The sequence below is a fragment of the Macaca thibetana genome, chromosome 15, assembly GCF_024542745.1.
Source record: "Macaca thibetana thibetana isolate TM-01 chromosome 15, ASM2454274v1, whole genome shotgun sequence".
NCBI lineage: Eukaryota > Metazoa > Chordata > Mammalia > Primates > Cercopithecidae > Macaca > Macaca thibetana.
The window spans coordinates 26,347,050-26,366,226 of NC_065592.1; the positions used below are offsets into that span (position 1 = coordinate 26,347,050).

A 19,177-nucleotide genomic window follows, 5' to 3' on the forward strand; every position below is an offset into this window, starting at 1 on the left:
TGCATGTGGGAAAGGCAGAACATAGAAAAGGGCCATGAAATCCGTGTTTTGAGCCTCAGGGATCATGGCAGGACCTAAATACCCTGTCTGTAGAGGTGGGAATCCCAAGGTGAGCAAGGCAACCTGGGGGATCCCTGAGACATGGAGCTGGGAAGGAGCCACTGGGGAAGCATAAAGTACCCCACAAGCAAGGGAGCTAAACTACATGGGGTCAGGCCATAGCCTCTCCAATGAAAGTCCAACCAGACAAGCAGTGGAGGCATGGGCAAGAGGCTGCCTGCAGCGTGCACTCTAGCAGGTGCTCCTGAGAAGTTCCTGCACCCAGCAGGCTAATAGCAGCCTGGGTGGCAGGGGCCACCAAATATCAGAACTGATGCCACTATGCAGGAAAGGAGGGAGGGGGCAGGTCCTGGGAAGGGAAGCTGAAGGAGGTGTGCAGGTACCTCTCAGCGGCCGCAGTCGCCGCCTGGCCACCTTCAGGTGCTTGGTCCGGCCCAGGTGCTCCCCTAGGAGGTAGTACCAACCACTGATCTCCTGTCACGAGAGAAGGAATGACACACTCAGACACAGGAGGCAGAGGCACAGGTCAGGCAGCCACCAATCCCCTCCAAAAGTAGCCACTGGACACCCTCCCACAGGAGAGAAAGACTCTCCAGCCTTCCTGCCCCTGAGCTGCCACACCTGTACCTCCAGGAAGCCTTCCACGATGCTCAGGGCAGAGCTGGCTCTCCCCTCTGCCGAATTCCCACAGCCTCTTACCCCTGGAGGACAACCATCTACTTGCCTGTCTCCCCCACTAAGTCGTGCACAGGCTCTTTGATGTGCCTTGCACTATGCCTGGTATACAGTAGGAGCCATATTTGTTGACAGAACAGAAGTGAAGGAGTGAAAGAGGGATGGAGAGGCCAAAAGGCATCCTGTGGCTCCTGAGCAGTCTCCAGGGGGAACATCTTTTCCAGGAGAACGAAGCCAAGGCTGCAGTCAAGAGAAGCTCTAGACCAGGCGTGGTGGCTCACACCTGTAATCCCAGCACTTTGGGAGGCCGAGACGGGTGGATCATCTGAGGTCAGCAGTTGGCGATCAGCCTGGCCAACATGGTGAAACCCTGTCTCTACTAAAATACAAAAATTAGCCAGGCATGGTGGCAGGCACCTATAATCCCAGCTACTCAGGAGGCTGAGGCAGGAGAATTGCTTGAACCTGGGAGGCGGAGGTTGCAGCGAGCCAAGATCACACCACTGCACTCCAGCCTGGGCAACAGAGTGAGACTCCATCTCAAAAAAAAAAAAAAAAAAAAAAAAAAAGAGAGAGAGAGAGAAGCTCTTTAGGACTCACAAGCAGGATAAAGGTTCCTCAGCCACCCACCCCAGGACACAAATCTGCGTGGCAGGTCATGCCACAGGCCACCAGGACATTTCCAGGGATGTGCAAAAGGAGTGCCCCCCACCCTCCACCTTCCAGTTCCCGGGGTCCAGTGCAGCAAAGAAATTGATAAGGGACCGGTGACCCAGAGCAAGGAGTCTTGGGTCCCAAAGAGTCCTCCTCCAGCCTGAAGGAAAGTTCCACAGAGGATGGTGCTGCTCACTCCATCCTTGAGCACCTGTTAGGCCCAGAAATATCAGGCCTGGTAGACACAAGAAGAGGACCCCTGGTACGGACCATGGGCGCACCTGGCCTTCATCTTCTGGGGCAGGCCCAGGAGTGCTCTGGGCCCCAAAGGATCTGCCAGTATCTTCAACAGCAGACACCAGACTCAGAGCCTCCTGGGAAGACTTGGGGCTGCCTAACAACTGCTCTCTGGCAAGACAAACCAAGAAGGGGACCCAGACTCTCAGCTAGGCAGGTAACAAACACAGTGCTGCTATGCAGGCCACCCCACAGGCAACTGTCTCAGTGGGGCACCATCTCACAGAGAGAAGCCTTAATCAAGGGCTGACAGAGAAACCCTGCCTGTACCGGCCCGGTCCAGTTGGGATGATCCTGACAGAAGCGTCCTTAGGACCCACCTTCTCCGGAGTCAGGAGAGACTTCACCCCAAAGCTCATGCAGCCAATGAGTCCACTCTGTCTGGGAGAACAATTGAGGCTTGAGTCAGTACTTTTTGTTGGGCTCTATTGGGAGGTCCATTATCAAGTATAGCATGGGTTTGCCTGATGCACTGCAGTTTACAAAGCACTTTACCCGTATCATCACGTTTGATCCTTCTGACTCTGTGAGGCAGGCTAGAGAGGAGCTATTATCTCCATTTTACAGAGGGAAAAATGGAGACTCAGAGTTGGTCCCTTTCCCAAGGTCATAGGACAAGTTCAACACTCCCTCTACCAAACACAAAAGCTCAGGGGTACTTCACGAGTTTTAACTGTTCTGGTGCTGGGTAGATCTGAAGAGCTGGTCCCCAGAGGGAACCTCCTTGCCCATATCAGTTGGTGATGCTCAGTGGAGAACAGTTATGGGACCTCAAGCTCAAGAAGTTTTGTCTCAGATCCAGGAAGGAGCTGAGCAGTTCTTAGATGGCTACACATCAAGATCCAAACCAACCTGACACAAAAGCTGCTGAGACCAATCTGACCTGGCCACCAGCAGGGCAGATAGGCATGGGCCAGGGTCACGCTTCATGGGGATGTCAGACTATGGCAAGGGGCTAAGTTCAATCTTCTTGGTTAAAAAGAATTCACAGCTGGGCACGGTGGCTCATGCCTGTAATGCCAGCACTTTGGGAGACATAGGCAGGCAGATCACTTTAGGTCAGGAGTTTGAGACCAGCCTGGCCAACATGGCGAAACCCTATCTCTACTAAAAATACAAAAATAGCACTACATGGTGGTGCATGCTTGTAATCCTAGCTACTCAGGAGACTGAGGCAGGAGAATCACTTGAAACCAGGAGGTGGAGGTTGCAGCCTGGGTGACAGAGCCAAGACTTCGTCTCAAAAAAAAAAAAAAAAAAAAAAAAGAAGAAAGAAGAATTCAGAGTTCCTGAAGAATGTCCACCATTGAGGCTCAATGTCCAATAATCAGGGAAGAAGAAAGAAGAAGAAAGAAGAAGAAGGAGGAGGAGGAGGAAGAGGAGGAGGAGGAGAAGGAGAAGGAGAAGAAGAATAATTCAGAGTTCCTGAAGAATGTCCATCGTTGAGGCTCAATGTCCAATAACCAGGGACTAAGATTTGGCAGCTTTTAATAATGATGGCATGGGCTGGGTGGAGTGGCTCACACCTGTAATCCAGCACTTTGGAAGGCATCACTTGAGCCCAGGAGTTTGAGACCAGCCTGGACAACATAGGGAGACACCATCTCTACAAAAAATTTTTAAAATAGCAGGGCATGGTGGCATGAGCCTGTAGCCCCAGCTACTGAGGAGGCTGAGGTAGGAGGATCACTTGAGCCTGGGAGGTCAAAGCTGCAGTGAGCTGTGATTGTGTGTTACTGTTCCTCCCTCTTGGGAAGTGGCCAAGTCAGCACTAACAGGAGGCAGTTGCAGCGACACAGCGAGACCCTGTCTCAAAAAAATAATAATGATAACATCGATTAATATTAATAAAGTCCAAAAATATCTTGCTATTGTTAGAGAAAAGGAAGTTTACAAAGCTGTAAATTTAATGAGTAATGTGAGTTTAATGAGAAAGATACCCACAAAAATACTAACAATGGTTATATCTGGTAGATGGGATTACTAGGGGTTTAATTTTCTTTTATGGGTTTTCACTGTTTTCATACGGAACAAGTACCCTTTCTGTAATCAGGAAAAAAAAAAAGACAGTATCAGTCTACTTTTAAGGACTTTTATTGTGCCACAACCTGTTTTATCCTGACAGTAGGGTTTTTTTTAATGTTATCTTTCTGTTCTCCTCTCTCTTACCCCATTCTCAACTTGGACTCCCTCACAGGTTGGTTTAATAACTATCAATCAAGAAACATCATGGATATTTAGGCTGGAGCATAACCCTGGAGGCTGGCTTCAATAGCTGGAGGACCCATATAGCTGAGAGATTTGGCATGTCCTATGGAAGGCACAATATCAAAGCCAAAGATGGAACAGGCTGCAGGATAGGTAGTAAACTCCCTAGAGATGCATTTTCCAGAACCTGGTCTAAGGGAAACCACTGCTAGAGCAGTGGTTCTAGCCAGAAGCGTACCACAAATCCACCTGAACAGCCTGTCTGAGGCATATGGCTCAGGACTTATTCCTGAGCACCCAAAACTAGTTGGTCCAAGGTGGGGTTTGAGCATGGGAGCCTGGAGAAAGCTTTCCAGTGGATCCTGCCAAACACCCACTTACACCTGCCCCAGTCAAAGACCAGTGATCTAGAAGGTCTTGATAAAGACATATTGTTCAGATTCTCCAGAAAGGGTGGCAGCTTACCACCTGACAGTCCTAAGCAAAACAAAACTAGCTTCTCAAAGGCAGCCAAGTCAAGCGAGGGATGGGGAGGCAGGATGCCAGGGGATTGTTCCTCAAACCTGGTCCACCTGCCTGCAAACCCATGCTCTGCCCCATGGCCCAGGGCTGAGGCCCCTGCTTCTGGCTGTCTCTTAACAGCTGCTCTCAGTTCATCACTCCTCCTGCTCCCAGTTCCTCCAGCCTTGGCTCCACCTGCTCTCTTCTTCCTTGCCTCTCTCATCATCCAAGGCTTTATTAATAACCTATTCAAAAGGGACAATGCGCTAACCCCAATAAAACGACCCTTCCATATCCACCTCCCCAGCCCACCACCAAAAACAAATACTCCTCCCCCTTGGGAAGTAGCCAAGTCAGCACCAATAGGAGGCAGTTGCAGTGACTATCATATCTGAGCTGCCATTCCAGAAAAGCCTTGGCAAGACTTTGCCAAAGTCCTCAAACCGATTTCATTTTATTTGTCACACATTTGAGAGAAATCCAGCTGCTATCCAGGTGCCCACACAACTCTGCTGTACACTTCTTTCCTACTGGGTAGGGCTGAAACTTTCAAAGTCTCCAGGCCAATGCATTAGCTCGGCAGCCTCTCTCTGCTCTTCACTAAGTGAAATTTTCATTCCCTGTTGTTTAGAGAATGTTAAATGGTTAATAGCCTCCCTTGAGTTTTACTTCCTGCTAAGGGGCCTCCTATGATTTCACGATAACTCAGGCAGGGTAAATTGCCACAATTAACATCCATAAGCAGGAACCTCTCTCTAAGTGTTCTTCAATTAGCTATTTCTTACGCCTGCTTTTGAAAAATCTTTGGAGGAAGAAAGACTTCTTTTAAAGCAACCTAAGTATATGACAATACAGCAGTCAGTTTATTAACTTGGGAACTAGCACTCACCCTGAGGAGTGCCTGAACTCTCACTAGATGCAAAGTCTCCAGAACCAAGCCTTGGTTAATTCTGACTACCAATCCCTCAGCTCTGGGCTTGGTGCACTTAGTGAAGGCTTGACAAATGGATGAATCTATCACGCCCATGGTTGGCAGGCACTGGGCAAGGGGCCACAGTGTTAAGGAAACAAAACAAACATCCAGGAATTTAAATAGCAGTTCAAGACAGCAATACAGGGGATGTCACAAGACAGGGTGAGATTGACAGATGAACAGTGCAGGCAACATATTCTGAAGGTTCGGGAACACAAGAGGTAGCTTCGGGCTGAGAGGCTGGAAGAAGACCTATGAATTGAGCCAGAGAGAATGAAGAGCATTTTGGGCAGAGGGCACAGCCAGTATAAAGGCTTAGAAGTAACTTCATGCAGCACATATGGGGAATAGTATTCAGTTTACTTTTGAGCATAGGGTTGCAGACTCATTACAAGATGAAAAAAATCTATTATTTTTTGAGGAAAGGCACTTTAGTTCTCCCTCTCAGGTAAACTATTTCTCTTATAGGGTTATACCATTTAATCCTAATTGATTTTGAATTTGATGACTTAAATTGAACTTAGATTTTTCCATTCACTTTTTCCTTAAGCTCAGTACCCATTGCTGGTCACAAGCTTTCTAACATTAGGCCACTGTACTTGGCACTGAAATCTCATTTATAAAACAGATTAAAGGACAGTGTACACTTACAGTGCCTGGGACAGTGCAGGGCAAATCACAAGCAGAATCTCCTTAAATGTAGCTACGATTAGCATAAAAGATTATGCCCTGACCAGGCGTGGTGGCTCATGCCTGTAATCCCAGCACTTTGGGAGGCCAAGGCAGGCAGATCACTTGAGGTCAGGAGTTTGAGATCAGCCTGGCCAACATGGTGAAACCCTGTCTCTACTAAAAATACAAAATCAGCCGGGCGTGGTGGCATGCGCCTGTAATCCCAGCTACTCGGGAGGCTGAGGCAGAAGAATCCCTTGAACCCAGGAGGTAGAGGTTTCAGCGAGGTAAGATTGCGCCATTCCACTCCAGCCTGGGTAACAGAGAGAGACTTCATCTCAAAAAAAAAAAAAAAAAGATTATGTCCTTGGCTGGGCATGGTGGCTCATGCCTGTAATCCTAGCACTTTGGGAGGCCAAGGCAGGTGGATCACCTGAGGTCAGGAGTTCGAGACCAGCCTGGCCAACATAGTGAAACCCCATCTCTACTAAAAACACAAAAATCAGCCAGGCATGGTGGCGTGCACCTGTAGTCCCAGCTACTTGGGAGGCTGAGGCAGGAGAATCGCTAGAACTTGGGAGACAGAGGTTGCAGTGAGCTGAGATCATGCACAAGAGTGAAACTCCGTCTCAAAAAAAAAAAATTACTTAAAAAAAAGATTATGTCCTTTAATTACATATATATAATGTTCTTTAATTATATATATAATTAATGTTCTTTAATTTTATATAATTAATATAATAATATGTAAAGAATTGTATATTATATATAATTTTATACAATATACAATTATAATTAAGTTATATATATAATTATATATACCAATATATAATTATAATTTATATATAATTATATATCAATATATAATTATAATTAAGTTATATATAATTATATATACCAATATATAATTATAATTAAGTTATAATTATACTTTATATTTTATATAATTTATAATAATATAATATATATTGAAGATAATCTTTGGAGGTATAAATATAATACATATATGCATTTTTTACCTTAGTACATAACATTATAATTCTCTCCAAGTCTGTTCCCTGGCCACAAATTCTGAAAATGCTACGATTAATACTAGAAGCTTCAATTTGGCTTTCGCCATATTATCAAACAGAATTTTTAAATAGCTGAGTTCCATATTCAATGGCATATTGAGGAATTACTATTAATTTTTAAGTGTGATAATGTCATCATGATTATTTTTTAAAGCCATCTTTTAGAAATATATACTGATGAGATGAGGTTTTAAAATAATTAAATTTGCTTTAAAATAATTCACTGGAGAAGGGGAAAGTGGATGGGTGTAAATGAAATAAGATTGGCCATATATTGATAATTGATGAAACTGTGCTATGAGTATATGAGGGTTTATTATATGATACTTTGTACCTCTGCATGCATTTGAAAGAGCCTATAAAAAAGCTCACAGAACCTTGAAGCTGAAAGAAACATTAGTGATCACTGCATTTTACAGACAAGGAAATTGAGGCTCAGCATGGGAAAGGGACCGACCCGTGGTCACACAGCTAGTCAAAGCTAAGCCAAAATCGACTGTGCTGAGGCCTGGTTCTCCTCAGTTCCCACTGTGATCACCATGATGAACTGAAATCATCTGGCCCTCCCCAGAACTTCTTTGTAGATCATCTTGTTCTCTAATACAAGTTCACAGCCATCCCCGGAAGGATAGTGAGGATTAGCGAAACAGACGCTTTCCTGTTATCTCCTATCAGTTTCAAAAGGTGACCACCACACATTTGGCTGAATAATTTACATAAAACTCCACTATAAATTCTGCAGTAGCTCATGTCTGTAATCCTAGCACTTTGGGAGGCTGAGGCAGGAGGAGCACTTGCAGCCAGGAGTTGGAGACCAGCCTGGGCAACATAGCTAGGCATCGTCTCCACAAAAGCAAAAAAAATTTAATTAGCTGGGTGTGGTGACATGCACCTGTAGTCCCAGTTACTCAGGAGGCTGAGGCTGGAGGATCATTTGAGCCCAGGAGTTTGAGGCAGCAGTAAGCTCTAATCAAACCACTGCACTCTAGCCTAGGTGACAGAGTGAGATCCTGTCTCAATCAATCAAACAATCAGTCAATGAAACTACACTATAAATGCAATGAGAAGCAGCCTGAGTCCTGAGGAGCAAGCATACTGACACAGAAAGAGTATGTTCTGGAGTCATTTATCATCCATGTGAGATGGTCAAGTGTACTGTAATGTGGCTACAAGAACCTGGGCTTGGCATCAGCTTGCCTGCATTTACATCTTGTTTTCATGGCACCCTATCTGTGTTACCTTAGGCAAGTTACCTAACGCCCCGTGCCTGTTTCCTCACCTATAAAAGAACAGTAATAATAATACCTACCTCTTATGGTGTTGTGAGGGTTAAATTGGATAATGTGTGCCATGTGCTTAATGTCTGTTACATAACCTCAAGCAAGTGCCTCGGCTTTCATAAGCCTCAGTTTCCTCTTCTCTAAAGAGAGGGGCAATAATAATTCCTACCTCTCAGGATCATGATGAGGATAAAATGAGGTAATGTATGTAAAGCGCTTGGCACAGAGAAGAATTCCGTAAATGTTTGTTTCCTTCCTTCCACAACTGTCTTTCATGTTGATAAGTTGAATGTCCGTCCTTCGGAGAGGCACAATTTGATTTGAGAGCATTCAGCAGAGCTGAAGTTTCCTGCAATCACTCTGTCTGCCTCCTCCAGCTCAGAGGCCTTCTTGCTCCGAAATGGATCAACAAAGGACAGAGGATGAGGAGAGTGCAAGGAGGCCGGGCCAGCCTGCATACTGCTCACAGCTTCACAGGCCCCTCTGCTCCAAAGGCCCTGATCCTCTTGAGCTTCAGGCTGGGACTGTGACTGTGAGTTTGGCTGTATTTTCTTTAATAAGGCATCTCACTTTCCCAAAATAGGCAACACGTGGAGACACTGCCCCATGATGCTGACTCACTTTCCCTGGCCTCATTCTCTTTTCCAAAAACCATGAAGGGCATGACTGGCTCCTTCTCCAGCAGTTTGGTGTCTGCTTCCACCCAAAGGGCTTGCTGGGTGTCCATGTGCCTCTCTGACACTCTGCTGTCTCCTTCAGGACCTTCCCTTCATTGGCCTGTCCCTTCAAAGACAGGGATCAGACCCTTGGTCCTTAGCACTTGATGTTCTTCCTTGACATCTCACTTGCTCAGAATTTCACCCACTGCCTTCCTGCTTGTGGCTCCCATCTCTCTGTCTCCCAAGTTACAGGTAGGCAAAGACAAGCCCTCCTTCACAGCTCTGACCTGGCTCCCCTCCAAGCACCTGCATCTCACCGTATCCCAAGCTGACTCACCTCCACCTCCAGTAACTCTGTCTTAGGTGGAGACACCGCCAGCCACCCAGGAGTTACCCTTGACTTCTCACACTGCTCTCACAGCCAAATCACCACTAAACACTACTGATTTAATCTCCTAAATATGGCCTGAGTCTGTTTTCCCCTCCCTAGCCCCAAAGCCTCTCTCTCACCCCAACCTTCCAAAGACCTACCAACGCGATAGATCTAGAATGTGCATCCGTCATTCCCTGGCTCGACACACTTCAGTATCTCCCAATGGCCAGACATTCCCAAACACCAAAGTGGCTGCAGGAGGTTCACCCTGCAAACATGTTTAAATGCAGATTTCTCAGCCCTGCCCATGAAGAGTTGGATGTAATTAATCTGACATGGCACCTGAGAATCCAGGTTCCTGACAAGCATCCCAAGGAATTCTGATGCATATCCAGGATCGAGAACCACCGGCCCTTAGGAGAAACCTCACACTCCAAAGAGAATCTACAGAATCATCTGACTTGGCTTACACCAACCTCTTCAGCTAATCTTTAGCCAGTCCCTACTTTGTACTTAACCTTCCAGCAACATCAATGAGTTTACAGATCCCTCCTCACTCCACTCTTGCCCTGCCCTCTCTACTTTACTGGCTCTTTCTTCTGTCCTTTCACCTGTCCACCCATGAGTCAGTACAGTGTTGAGAGGAAGGACCCCGGGGTCCGACTGCCTGGATTCCATCCCGGCTCTATTGTTAACTGGCTGTATGACCTTAGGCAAATTCCTAACCTCTCAAAACTTTAGTTTCCTCTTCTGAAAACTTAGGACAAAACCATACTCTTCTTAGAGTTGTTGTAAGAATTAAATGAGATTTTTAATCTGCACTGTTAACCCCTGGCTCTAGGTCAGCACTCAGTCAGCCATTGCTCTTGTTATTAACATGATGTCCCCCTCCTCACTCTCAGCTCCAAGTCTCTATCAGTGATCCAATAGGAAAGTCTTTGACCCTATGCATGCATCCCCAGCATGTTGTTGCCACAGTGATACCCAGGAAATGGCAGCTGGATGGATGGATGAATGAATGAATGAATGAGGTTTATTATACTATACTACCCTATGATGAAAAGTGGATACTTTATTAAAAAGGAAATCCTTCATTTTGTAGATTAAATGCACCCTGACTTTAAAATCATATTAGCTAATAACATTTAGGGTACTAAAGAGCATTGAACCCAAAAATGTTTTCCAGGTCTCAGATGTTGACTTGAGCTGATTTTCATTCACGGAAGCCCCTTTTCAGTCACCATTCAGTGATGTGATTGCTCCACAAATGATCCTGACAATGGGGTATCCCAGATTCGTTATGCTGCACCAGCCAAATGAGCCACTGCCGCTAACCGTGGGCCATGGCAGTCCATTGCTGTCACTTAACAGCCAATTATCATGCTCACCTGCCCAGCACTCCTCCCCTGCTCCGCTCTAACTGCCGTCACTAATGGCCACTTCTGCCCTCCTGTGTCCTGCACTGCCTGCAAGACCAGCCTGTTAGGATTCTCCTACACAAAACTTCTACACTCCTCCACCTGGTCTCATCATGGCAGCCTGAGCTTACAGCGAGTATTTCTGCCTCATTGCCTTTGCTCATGCTGTGCTCTGCCTGGAACGTCATTTCCAACCTTTAGTTGTATTATTCTTCATCTGTGCCCAAGTTCAAAATTCCACTTTTTCCATGAAGCCTCCCTTGATCATCTCAGACCACAGTGAACTCTCCCTCTTCCCATACTGATGGTCTTTATTACTCATGTCATTCTTTTATTCATGCAGCTAATATCTAATAAATACCTATGTGCTAGGCACTAGGTACCATGATGACTAAAAAAGAAATAAGCCTGTTTTTCAAGGTGCTTAGAGTCCTATAGAACTGAGCATGTACATGTTGTCATTGTAATTTCTCTCCATGCAGTGCCTGGTGTCCCCACCTGAATAGTGGGCACCTTGAGAATAAAATTCATGTGTAGGCTGGTCGGCATCCCAGTGATCAGCACAGTGCCTCGTTTGATACCAAGTGCTCAGCAAATGCTCATTGATAACACAGTCCTTGGTAACACCTGGAGTGATGGGGACTCAAGGAGGGGCAGCCTCTGCAATTTAGTATTGCCACTAACACTCATTTATCCAGAAAGCACTAATCGAACCCCTGCTGTATGCTGGCCACCTGGCTGTCACCCACTAGCCCAGAGCAGAGTCCCCCTCCAGCTCAGCAGCTCTCCTCACCTGGACTGGCTGGCCCTGTTCCACACAGTAACCAAGAGACGCTTCTGATCATCCTCCTCTTGGACAGGACTGCAAAGTCAATCAGACCACTGGAGTGTTAGTAAGGGCCGAGCTCTAGACCATGGCTGACTCATAGAGTCAGTCATAATTCCAAAAATGTGGAAGTAACATCAACAGCTGGTTAAATAAACTATATTACAAATAAATAAGAGATGAGTACCTCCATGCATAAAACAGTTTATATTATGTTGTTAAGCATAAAAAGGAGGTTACAACATGCTATTATAAAACAATTCCATTTTTGGGCCGGGCCTGGTGGCTCACACCTGTAATTCCAGCACTTTGGGAGGCCGAGGCGGGCAGATCATGGGGTCAGGAGCTCAAGACCATCCTGGCTAACACAGTGAAACCCTGTCTCTACTAAAAATACAAAAAAATTAGCCGGGCGTGGTGGCGGGCGCCTGTAGTCCCAGCTACTCCAGAGGCTGAGGCAGGAGAACGGCGTAAACCCAGGAGGCGGAGCTTGCAGTGAGCCGAGATTGCGCCACTGCACTCCAGCCTGGTCCGTCTCAAAAAAAAAAAAATTCCATTTTTGTAAACAGACACACACAGACATACACACACATGCAAACATACACACCCACACAAATTAACAGGTCTGAAAAGAAATACAGTAGGGCATATCTGTGAGTAGGAAGGCAATAGGTGTTTTCTATTTTCTTCTTTTTACTCATCTATATTTTCTATTTTCCTATCATAACCAAAATTACTTTATGTAGTAAGAAAAAAACCAAAATATTATTATTAATTTTCACTAATAGGAAAATACAAAATGTCCCTTACCTTCCCATTGGCCCCAGAGTTTAGAGATTGGGGAAAGAAATAATAATAGCTGGTACTCTGTGTTATGTTATACTGTCCCATTTATACCCCACAGCTCTCTGAGGTTGCTACTATTATTAGCCCCATTTTACAAATAAGGAAGCCAAGGCTCAGAGAGGTTAGAAAGTTGAAGTAAAAAGGGGGGCAGGGAGGTAAAACATCCTTCAGCTTGGAAAATTCCTTCAGCTAAAGGAGAAAGCTTGGTCCAAGGCACAGTGGGAAATTGCCTATACTTTTTAGGGGCTGCCAGACCCAGGCTGGGCATTTTAGTTATGAGAGCCAGCCAAGTGATACCTTATCACTATGGACCTCACGGCTGGGCCCGGTGCCAGGGATGCAAGGACACGAGTGAGTGAGAAAACAAAGACATCCTTTAGAAGGCACTGTTTTGTTGTGGGGTTTTTTTGTTTTTTTTTTTTTCATAGACCTAGTTCTAGATTTGGCAAACAGAGCTGTTTCCAGATAAACACTCCTTCCCTCTCCTCTCTAGGGCCCAGCGGCACCAGACTCTTACAAGAAGAAGTGCTCGTGGAAAGCTGGGTCTCTGCAGTCTGGAACAGTCTGCGTCTTCTGATGGTGTAGTCTGTTATCTTCAGGGATCAAAGAAATCTTGAATTGGAAAAAACGAAGCATGATTAGCGGATCTCATGGCCCACCTAAGCTCAGCAGCTGACTCTGCACATCTCCAAGTTGGAACAAGGAGCCCAGAGCAAGAGGCATTGGAAGCAGATGCCAGGACAGGGCCTCATGGTGGGTGGTACCAAAAAGGCAGCCACGGCTCAGCCAGAGCTGTGGTACAACTTTATCATCTCTGCTCCTCCCCCAAGCAGAATGGTTTCCCCAGAAGTGAAAGGCCTCCTCTCTTATAAGTTCCCAGCAGCTGCTGAATGTTCCCTTCACAAAGGTTCCAGGTCAGCCTCCTGCCAAGGCCCCAAATCCATGCTCTCACCCCAGGGCTGTTCTAGCCCTGCTCCTGATCAAGTACTTGCCAGCAGGGGCCTCTGATCAGCCTGAAGCCTTCAGGAAGAATGCTGAGTGCCAGCACCTGGCACCCCAGCTGCCACACTTTAGGAAGTTCCTGGCCTTTGGCTCTCAGTGAAAGTAGAGCCCCACTCCTGCAAGGACCCTGTCTTTACAGCAAAAGCCAACCCAGAAGGATCTTCCAGCTCTCAGAGACACTCCCTCCACTCTACTGCCCAAATCTGGCCATCCTGCCCCTAGTTTGGGGGGAAAGTGGATGAAAACGGTGCTTTTCACAAGAAGGCTTGGGATCGCCTGTGGATTTCAGCCATCCACATACTCACTGTGCCCACCTATGTGGATGACCAAGATCTCCCTTCAGATTTTGGCTATTGCAGGAAGCGCCAGGGACCCAGCCGAGCTAAGGGAATGGGTCTGTTCCAGCACTGGGCCCAATAAATGCCTATTGACAAGATGAGTGAGATGGCAACTGCCTCCTCAAAGGTCACCAGCCCCACAGGTGTGCTGGGACCTTGGGACTGAGCCCAGTAACATGACCCCTCATTATCCCGCTCCCCACCTCTGGCCCCACCACATACCTTTACATACGGATCACAGGCTCCAGGCTGTTTGCTGATCAGGCCTTTACCTTCTATAACTAAAAGAGAATTCAGACATTGGGGTGGATGAATGGAAACATACACACACACAGCGAGAAAGAGAGACACACATAGGAATATCCACCCACACAAATAAAGAGACCTGAAAAGAAAAGCATATCTGTGAGTAGCAGGGCTATGACCCCTACTACAAGGCCCTTAACCTGCATAACCACCAATGGCTATTAACCTGCTCCAGTCTAGGCCATTCCCATCATCTCCCACGCTCTGGCAGCACCCTCACCAATGCTGCCAATTCAACTCACCAAATGAATGGAGTATATTCAATTCCCTGAATCTTACAGCTGGAAGAGAACTACAGTTTATAGAATCCAACCCCTCATGTAATGGGGAAAATGAGGCTTCGGTGGGCACAAAGATAGTAAGAAACTTGCCCACAATCACAGAACAATGGGAATGACCATTGGATTTGGAACCCATGTCTCTTGACTCCCGGCCCAGTGCTCTACCACACAAGACTGCCTTCTAGGAATGAAGGGGCCGCTGACCGTGTGCCATGAGCCATGCTGTGGCACTCACGGTGTGCCGTGAGCCTTGCCGTGGCTGGCAGACAGCACAGCACAGGCGTCACAAGCTGGGGCCTCAGGGGATGATGGACCCAGGCATGAATCTAGCTGCACTGCTTACTCACCATATAAGCTAGAGTGAGTTGCTTTGCCTGGGACAGAATTTGCCATTTTAATGGATTAGTGATAATAACATGCACTTCACATGGTAGTTGTGCCAATTAAATGAGGTAATGTGTCTGAAGCGCTCGGAGGAGTGCCTGGTAAATAAGTAATTGCTCAAAACATGTTTTCTAAAGAAAAATAATAATAAATAAAGGCAAGGGGAGAGGTGTGGGGTGGGTGCAAGTGTGGTCCCAACACTAAGCAGCACCATTTGCCTGAGGTCTATAGAAAGCAGACAATAGACCTGATAGAACCTGAGCCTCTGTTCTATCTCCTTTTACATCTGTTTTTTTGTTTGTTTTTGTTTTCTTTTCTTTTTGTTTTTGTTTTTGTTTTGAGATGGAGTTTCCCTCTTGTTGCCCAGGCTGGAGTGCGATGGCACCATCTTAGCTCACTGCAACCTCCACCTCCCGGGTTCAAATGATTCTCCTGCCTCAGCCTGCCGAGTAGCAGAGATTACAGGCATGTGCCACCACTCCTGGCTAATTTTGTATTTTTAGTAGAAACAGGGTTTCTCCATGTTAGTCAGGCTGGTCTCAAACTCCTGACCTCAGGTGATCCACCCGCCTCAGCCTCCCAAAGTGCTGGGATTGTAGGCGTGAGCCACTGCATCCAGCCTTATGTCTGGTTTTCATTGAGCCCTAGGGTTCAGCTCAGACAGTGCTCCCAGTAGTCTGAGGTGCAAGGTCTGGGAAGCCAAAGGAAGAAGTGGGGACTGGCGGGAAGGGATGAAGGGCCTGAGACTGGGGTGAAGCCAAAGCAAACTGTGCAGGACAAATGGAGTGGTGGAGTCCAAGATGCATTTTGCAAAAACTGTTTGCACAGCCAGAGTCAGGCCCTGGCAGGCAGAGAACACCCCTCTACTGCTCCTTGGGAACTTCACTTTGAGCCCCCCATGGCCAGGACCAGAGGACCCAAGTGCCTACTAGTCTACTCTGCCCAGTATCCTAGTTACTGTTCCTGTGTGCATCCCTTCCCTCAAGGGCGTGGTTCTTGAGGGCAGGACCCAGGCCTGGTGACCTCCTGGGTCTGTCTGGCCAGCAGTGGCAATGAACCGGACCCGGTCCCTGCCCTCATTGCATTCTCAGTCTGACGGAGAGACCAGACACAGGTGGCACAGTGTAGTCAGGGCTGTGACAAAGACACAAAGCAGAAAGCTATAAACCCAGCCCAGACAGGTGGGTCGGGGGGATGATTCCTGGAGGGGGAAATAATAAGGCAAAATGAGCCTTCCTTCCTGAGTCTTAATGATGATGAAAGCAGGCATATTTCTTGCAAAATCAGAGCAGAGAGAGAGTTAGTTTTCAAAAGGAGTTAAAAAAAAAAAAAAAGATAGGTTATTCCAGGCACAGTGAACAGCGGGTGCAAAGGCACAGAGGCAGGAGCAAGCAAGATGAATTCAAGGGAATGCATGTAACTGGATACAGCTGGCGGTGGAGGGTACCTTCAGCAGCAAGAGCCACGGAGGCTGGAGAGATAGGGCCTTCTGCGCTAAACAGAAGCGTCCTGGCAGTGGGGGCCATGAGAACAACTCATGTAACTATTTATGTGCTGGATGGAAGGATGGACACATGGACAGACAAACAGGTGGAGTATGAACTCTTCCTGTGCTGTGCTCCAGCCATGCTAGACAGCTCTTCAAATGCATCCTGCTCTCTCTGACCCCCAGGCATTTGCACTTGCTAGCCCTGTGCATGAAGTGCTAACCATACCCTCCCTGCTCCTCTCTGCCTGGCTCACGCCCATTCCTCCTTCAGGATACTGTGTGGACATCACCCCCTCCGCCAAGTCTTCCCTGACATCCCATCAACACCACCTGGACAGGGGTGGGTGCTTCTCCTTGGTGTTCCCAGCCCCTAGCACAGAGCTAATGCTCAGTCGCTATTTTTGGAAAGTATGGTTTTCTTTGTTTTTATTTTTTTTTGAGAGGGAGTCTCGTACTGTCACCCAGGCTGGAGTGCAGTGGCATGATCTCGGTTCACTGCATCCTCCGCCTCCCAGGTTCTAGTAATTATCCTGCCTCAGCCTCCCAAGTAGCTGGGATTACAGGCATCTGCCACCACGCCCAGCTAATTTTTTTGTATTTTTAGTGGAGACGGGGTTTTACTATGTTGGCCACTACGTAGGCCTGGGCACAAACCCCTGACCTCGTGATCCACCCGCCTCGGCCTCCCAAAGTGCTGGGTTTACAGACGTGAGCCACCAAGCCCGGCCAGTTTTCTATTTTATGTAACAAAAACTTATACAGGATTGACTACAAGTTCGGCACTGTTCTAAGCACTTTACTAATAGTAACTCATTAATCTTTGTAGCAACCTGTAAGATACATACTATTACCACCACTACTTGACAGATGAGAAAACTGAGCTTGTTCAAGGCCACTCAGCAAGTAATCAGAGCCAGGGTTCAAATTATAGTGGTCTGGCTCCAAAGACTGTGATCTTAGCCATTATACTATGCTGCATGTCAACCAATGAATAAACGAATGAATGAGAAAAATAGAGAAAAGAAGAAAAGATGGAATTAAAGAAGGGAGGGAAGATAGGAAAACTCTTCTGTGACCCTGCTTCACTGGGGCCAAGAAGGAAGTTGAGATACCCAGGGGCAACTGTAGCCTGTCAGTGAGAAAGGTCTACCATGTGGACTCCAGACATATCCAAGGCAGAACCAGGGCTGCTCTGTAGAAAGAGCCCCAGGTGAATACTGGCTTTTATCAATAGACACATGGCAGGACACTATACAAGGATGAGAAAAGAAGCCTTGGCTCATGGTGCTACCATCCCCTGACCCCAGCCCCAGGCAGGAAGCTGAGTGGCCCGCCCCTTCCTTGGTGAGCCTGCACAAAGCCGTACTCACTGTGAAGCAGCAGAACCCGGTCCTGGGCATCAATGGACAGCCTCAGCTGACCTAAGGAAATAGCAACAGAAACAACCTTGCCTCAGCTCCCTGGTGGGTATGGTGGAAAAAACTGGAGGAAAGGTGACAGGAATGCTGTTTTGTTCGTGTGAAGCCATTCAAAGACTCACACAGTCTCTGGCTGGAGGGGACCTCAGAGTTCAGCCCCCCCCACCACATGAGGTGTCCCTTTCAAATGCCTCCAGCAGTGGTTGTCTAGCCTTGCTTGTGCCCCTCTGGTGATGGGAAGCTCACTACTGTACGGGCAGCCAGGTGGATGCTGGGAGCTCTCACTGCTGGGCCATTGTCAAATGTTGGTAAAGGTGTAGGAAAACAAGTACTCTCATTCTCTGTTGGAGGGAGTGTAAATGGAGGGTAATTTCTGCCAAGATCTACTGAAATTTAAATGTGCATATTCTTCCACCTAAAAGTCTTCATTCCAGGTCACTATTGTAGGCAAACACAAACATGTGCACACAAAGGCTGGCACTACAGCATTGTTTAAGGAAAAACTGGAAATACCTGAAATGTTCGTCAATATAGAAATAGTGAAGTAAACCATCTATAGCTGTACATGGAATAGTATGAGCTGTTATAAAGAATGGAGGAGCTCCATATGACCTGGCAGGAGAATATTATTGAGAAAAGTTTTAGGTTTTTTCGTTTTGTTTTTGAGACAGGGTCTGGTTCTATCACTCAGGCTGGAGTGCAGTCATGTAGTCATAGCTCACTACAGCTTCGACCTCCTGGGCTCAAGCAATCCTCCTGCCTCAACCTCCCAAGCAGCTGAGACTACAGGCATGCACCACAGTGCCCAGCTATTTTTAAACTAATTTTTATAGAGAAGGGCTCTTGCTGTGTTGTCCAGCTTGGTCTCAAACTCCTGGGCTCAAGCGATCCTCCCACCTCAGCCTTCCAAAGTTCTGGGATTACAGGCGTGAGCCACCACACCCCACAAAGACGAGTTTTTAAAGGAACACGCACATTTCAGAACAATACATAGGGTATGTATCTGGCAGGGGAGGGGGGTTTCTGAAAGGATGCCAAATTAAAAACAGTGATCCCTTCTAGAGAACAGACTAGGAATTGGAGGAGGGTAGTCAAGAGGAATTTCAGTCTATCCCCATTGTTGTTTTAATAATTGGAATATATCAATGAACTATATCATTTCTATAATTAAAAAGAAAGGAAAGAGGAAACAAAGGAAGAAGGAAAGAGGCAGGAGAAAGGAGGGGAGGAGGAGAGAGAGCAGGGAGGAAGGGAGGAGAGCAGGGAGGGAGGGGACATGTAAATAAAACAGAAGGACGGGGCTGGAAGGCAGGGCAAGAATGAGTGGCCAGGTGAAGCTTATCCCCTGGCTTTTCCATTTTTGTTTAAAGTTTTTAAAAAAAGAAAAAACAGGACAAAACTTCAGGTCATCCTCACAGACACCCAATGGCCTCCAGCCAAGACA

The 19,177-nt window shown here is 46.9% G+C and overlaps 4 protein-coding genes across 8 annotated transcripts in view; 2 read left to right on the top strand and 2 right to left on the bottom strand.

Annotated features, from left to right (window-relative positions):
• The window catches only part of ZNF618 (zinc finger protein 618), a 562,788-nt gene extending 547,065 nt beyond the window's left edge, over positions 1-15,723 (bottom strand). Inside the window, exon 1 of the mRNA XM_050760987.1 lies at positions 15,719-15,723. The gene's annotated coding sequence lies outside the window, so the exon portion shown is untranslated. The remainder of the gene's footprint in view (positions 1-15,718) is intronic.
• The window catches only part of POLE3 (DNA polymerase epsilon 3, accessory subunit), a 353,914-nt gene that overhangs the window by 271,815 nt on the left and 62,922 nt on the right, over positions 1-19,177 (top strand). The gene's annotated exons all lie outside the window — the stretch shown is intronic.
• RGS3 (regulator of G protein signaling 3) overlaps positions 1-19,177 on the bottom strand; it is a 133,210-nt gene that overhangs the window by 98,162 nt on the left and 15,871 nt on the right. For 4 of the 5 annotated variants that reach the window (XM_050760975.1, XM_050760974.1, XM_050760973.1 and 1 more), the window contains exons 2-7: positions 17,686-17,736; positions 14,078-14,136; positions 13,033-13,127; positions 11,637-11,705; positions 2,007-2,067; positions 444-534 (exon numbers count right to left, since the gene is read on the bottom strand). In XM_050760975.1, the coding sequence (XP_050616932.1) occupies positions 444-534; positions 2,007-2,045 (130 nt within the window). In that variant the 5' untranslated portion in view covers positions 2,046-2,067; positions 11,637-11,705; positions 13,033-13,127; positions 14,078-14,136; positions 17,686-17,736. Of the gene's footprint in view, positions 1-443; positions 535-2,006; positions 2,068-11,636; positions 11,706-13,032; positions 13,128-14,077; positions 14,137-17,685; positions 17,737-19,177 lie in introns of those variants that run through there. The other variant, XM_050760976.1, reaches the window with a different exon arrangement.
• CDC26 (cell division cycle 26) overlaps positions 1-19,177 on the top strand; it is a 258,302-nt gene that overhangs the window by 14,739 nt on the left and 224,386 nt on the right. The window lies entirely within an intron of this gene.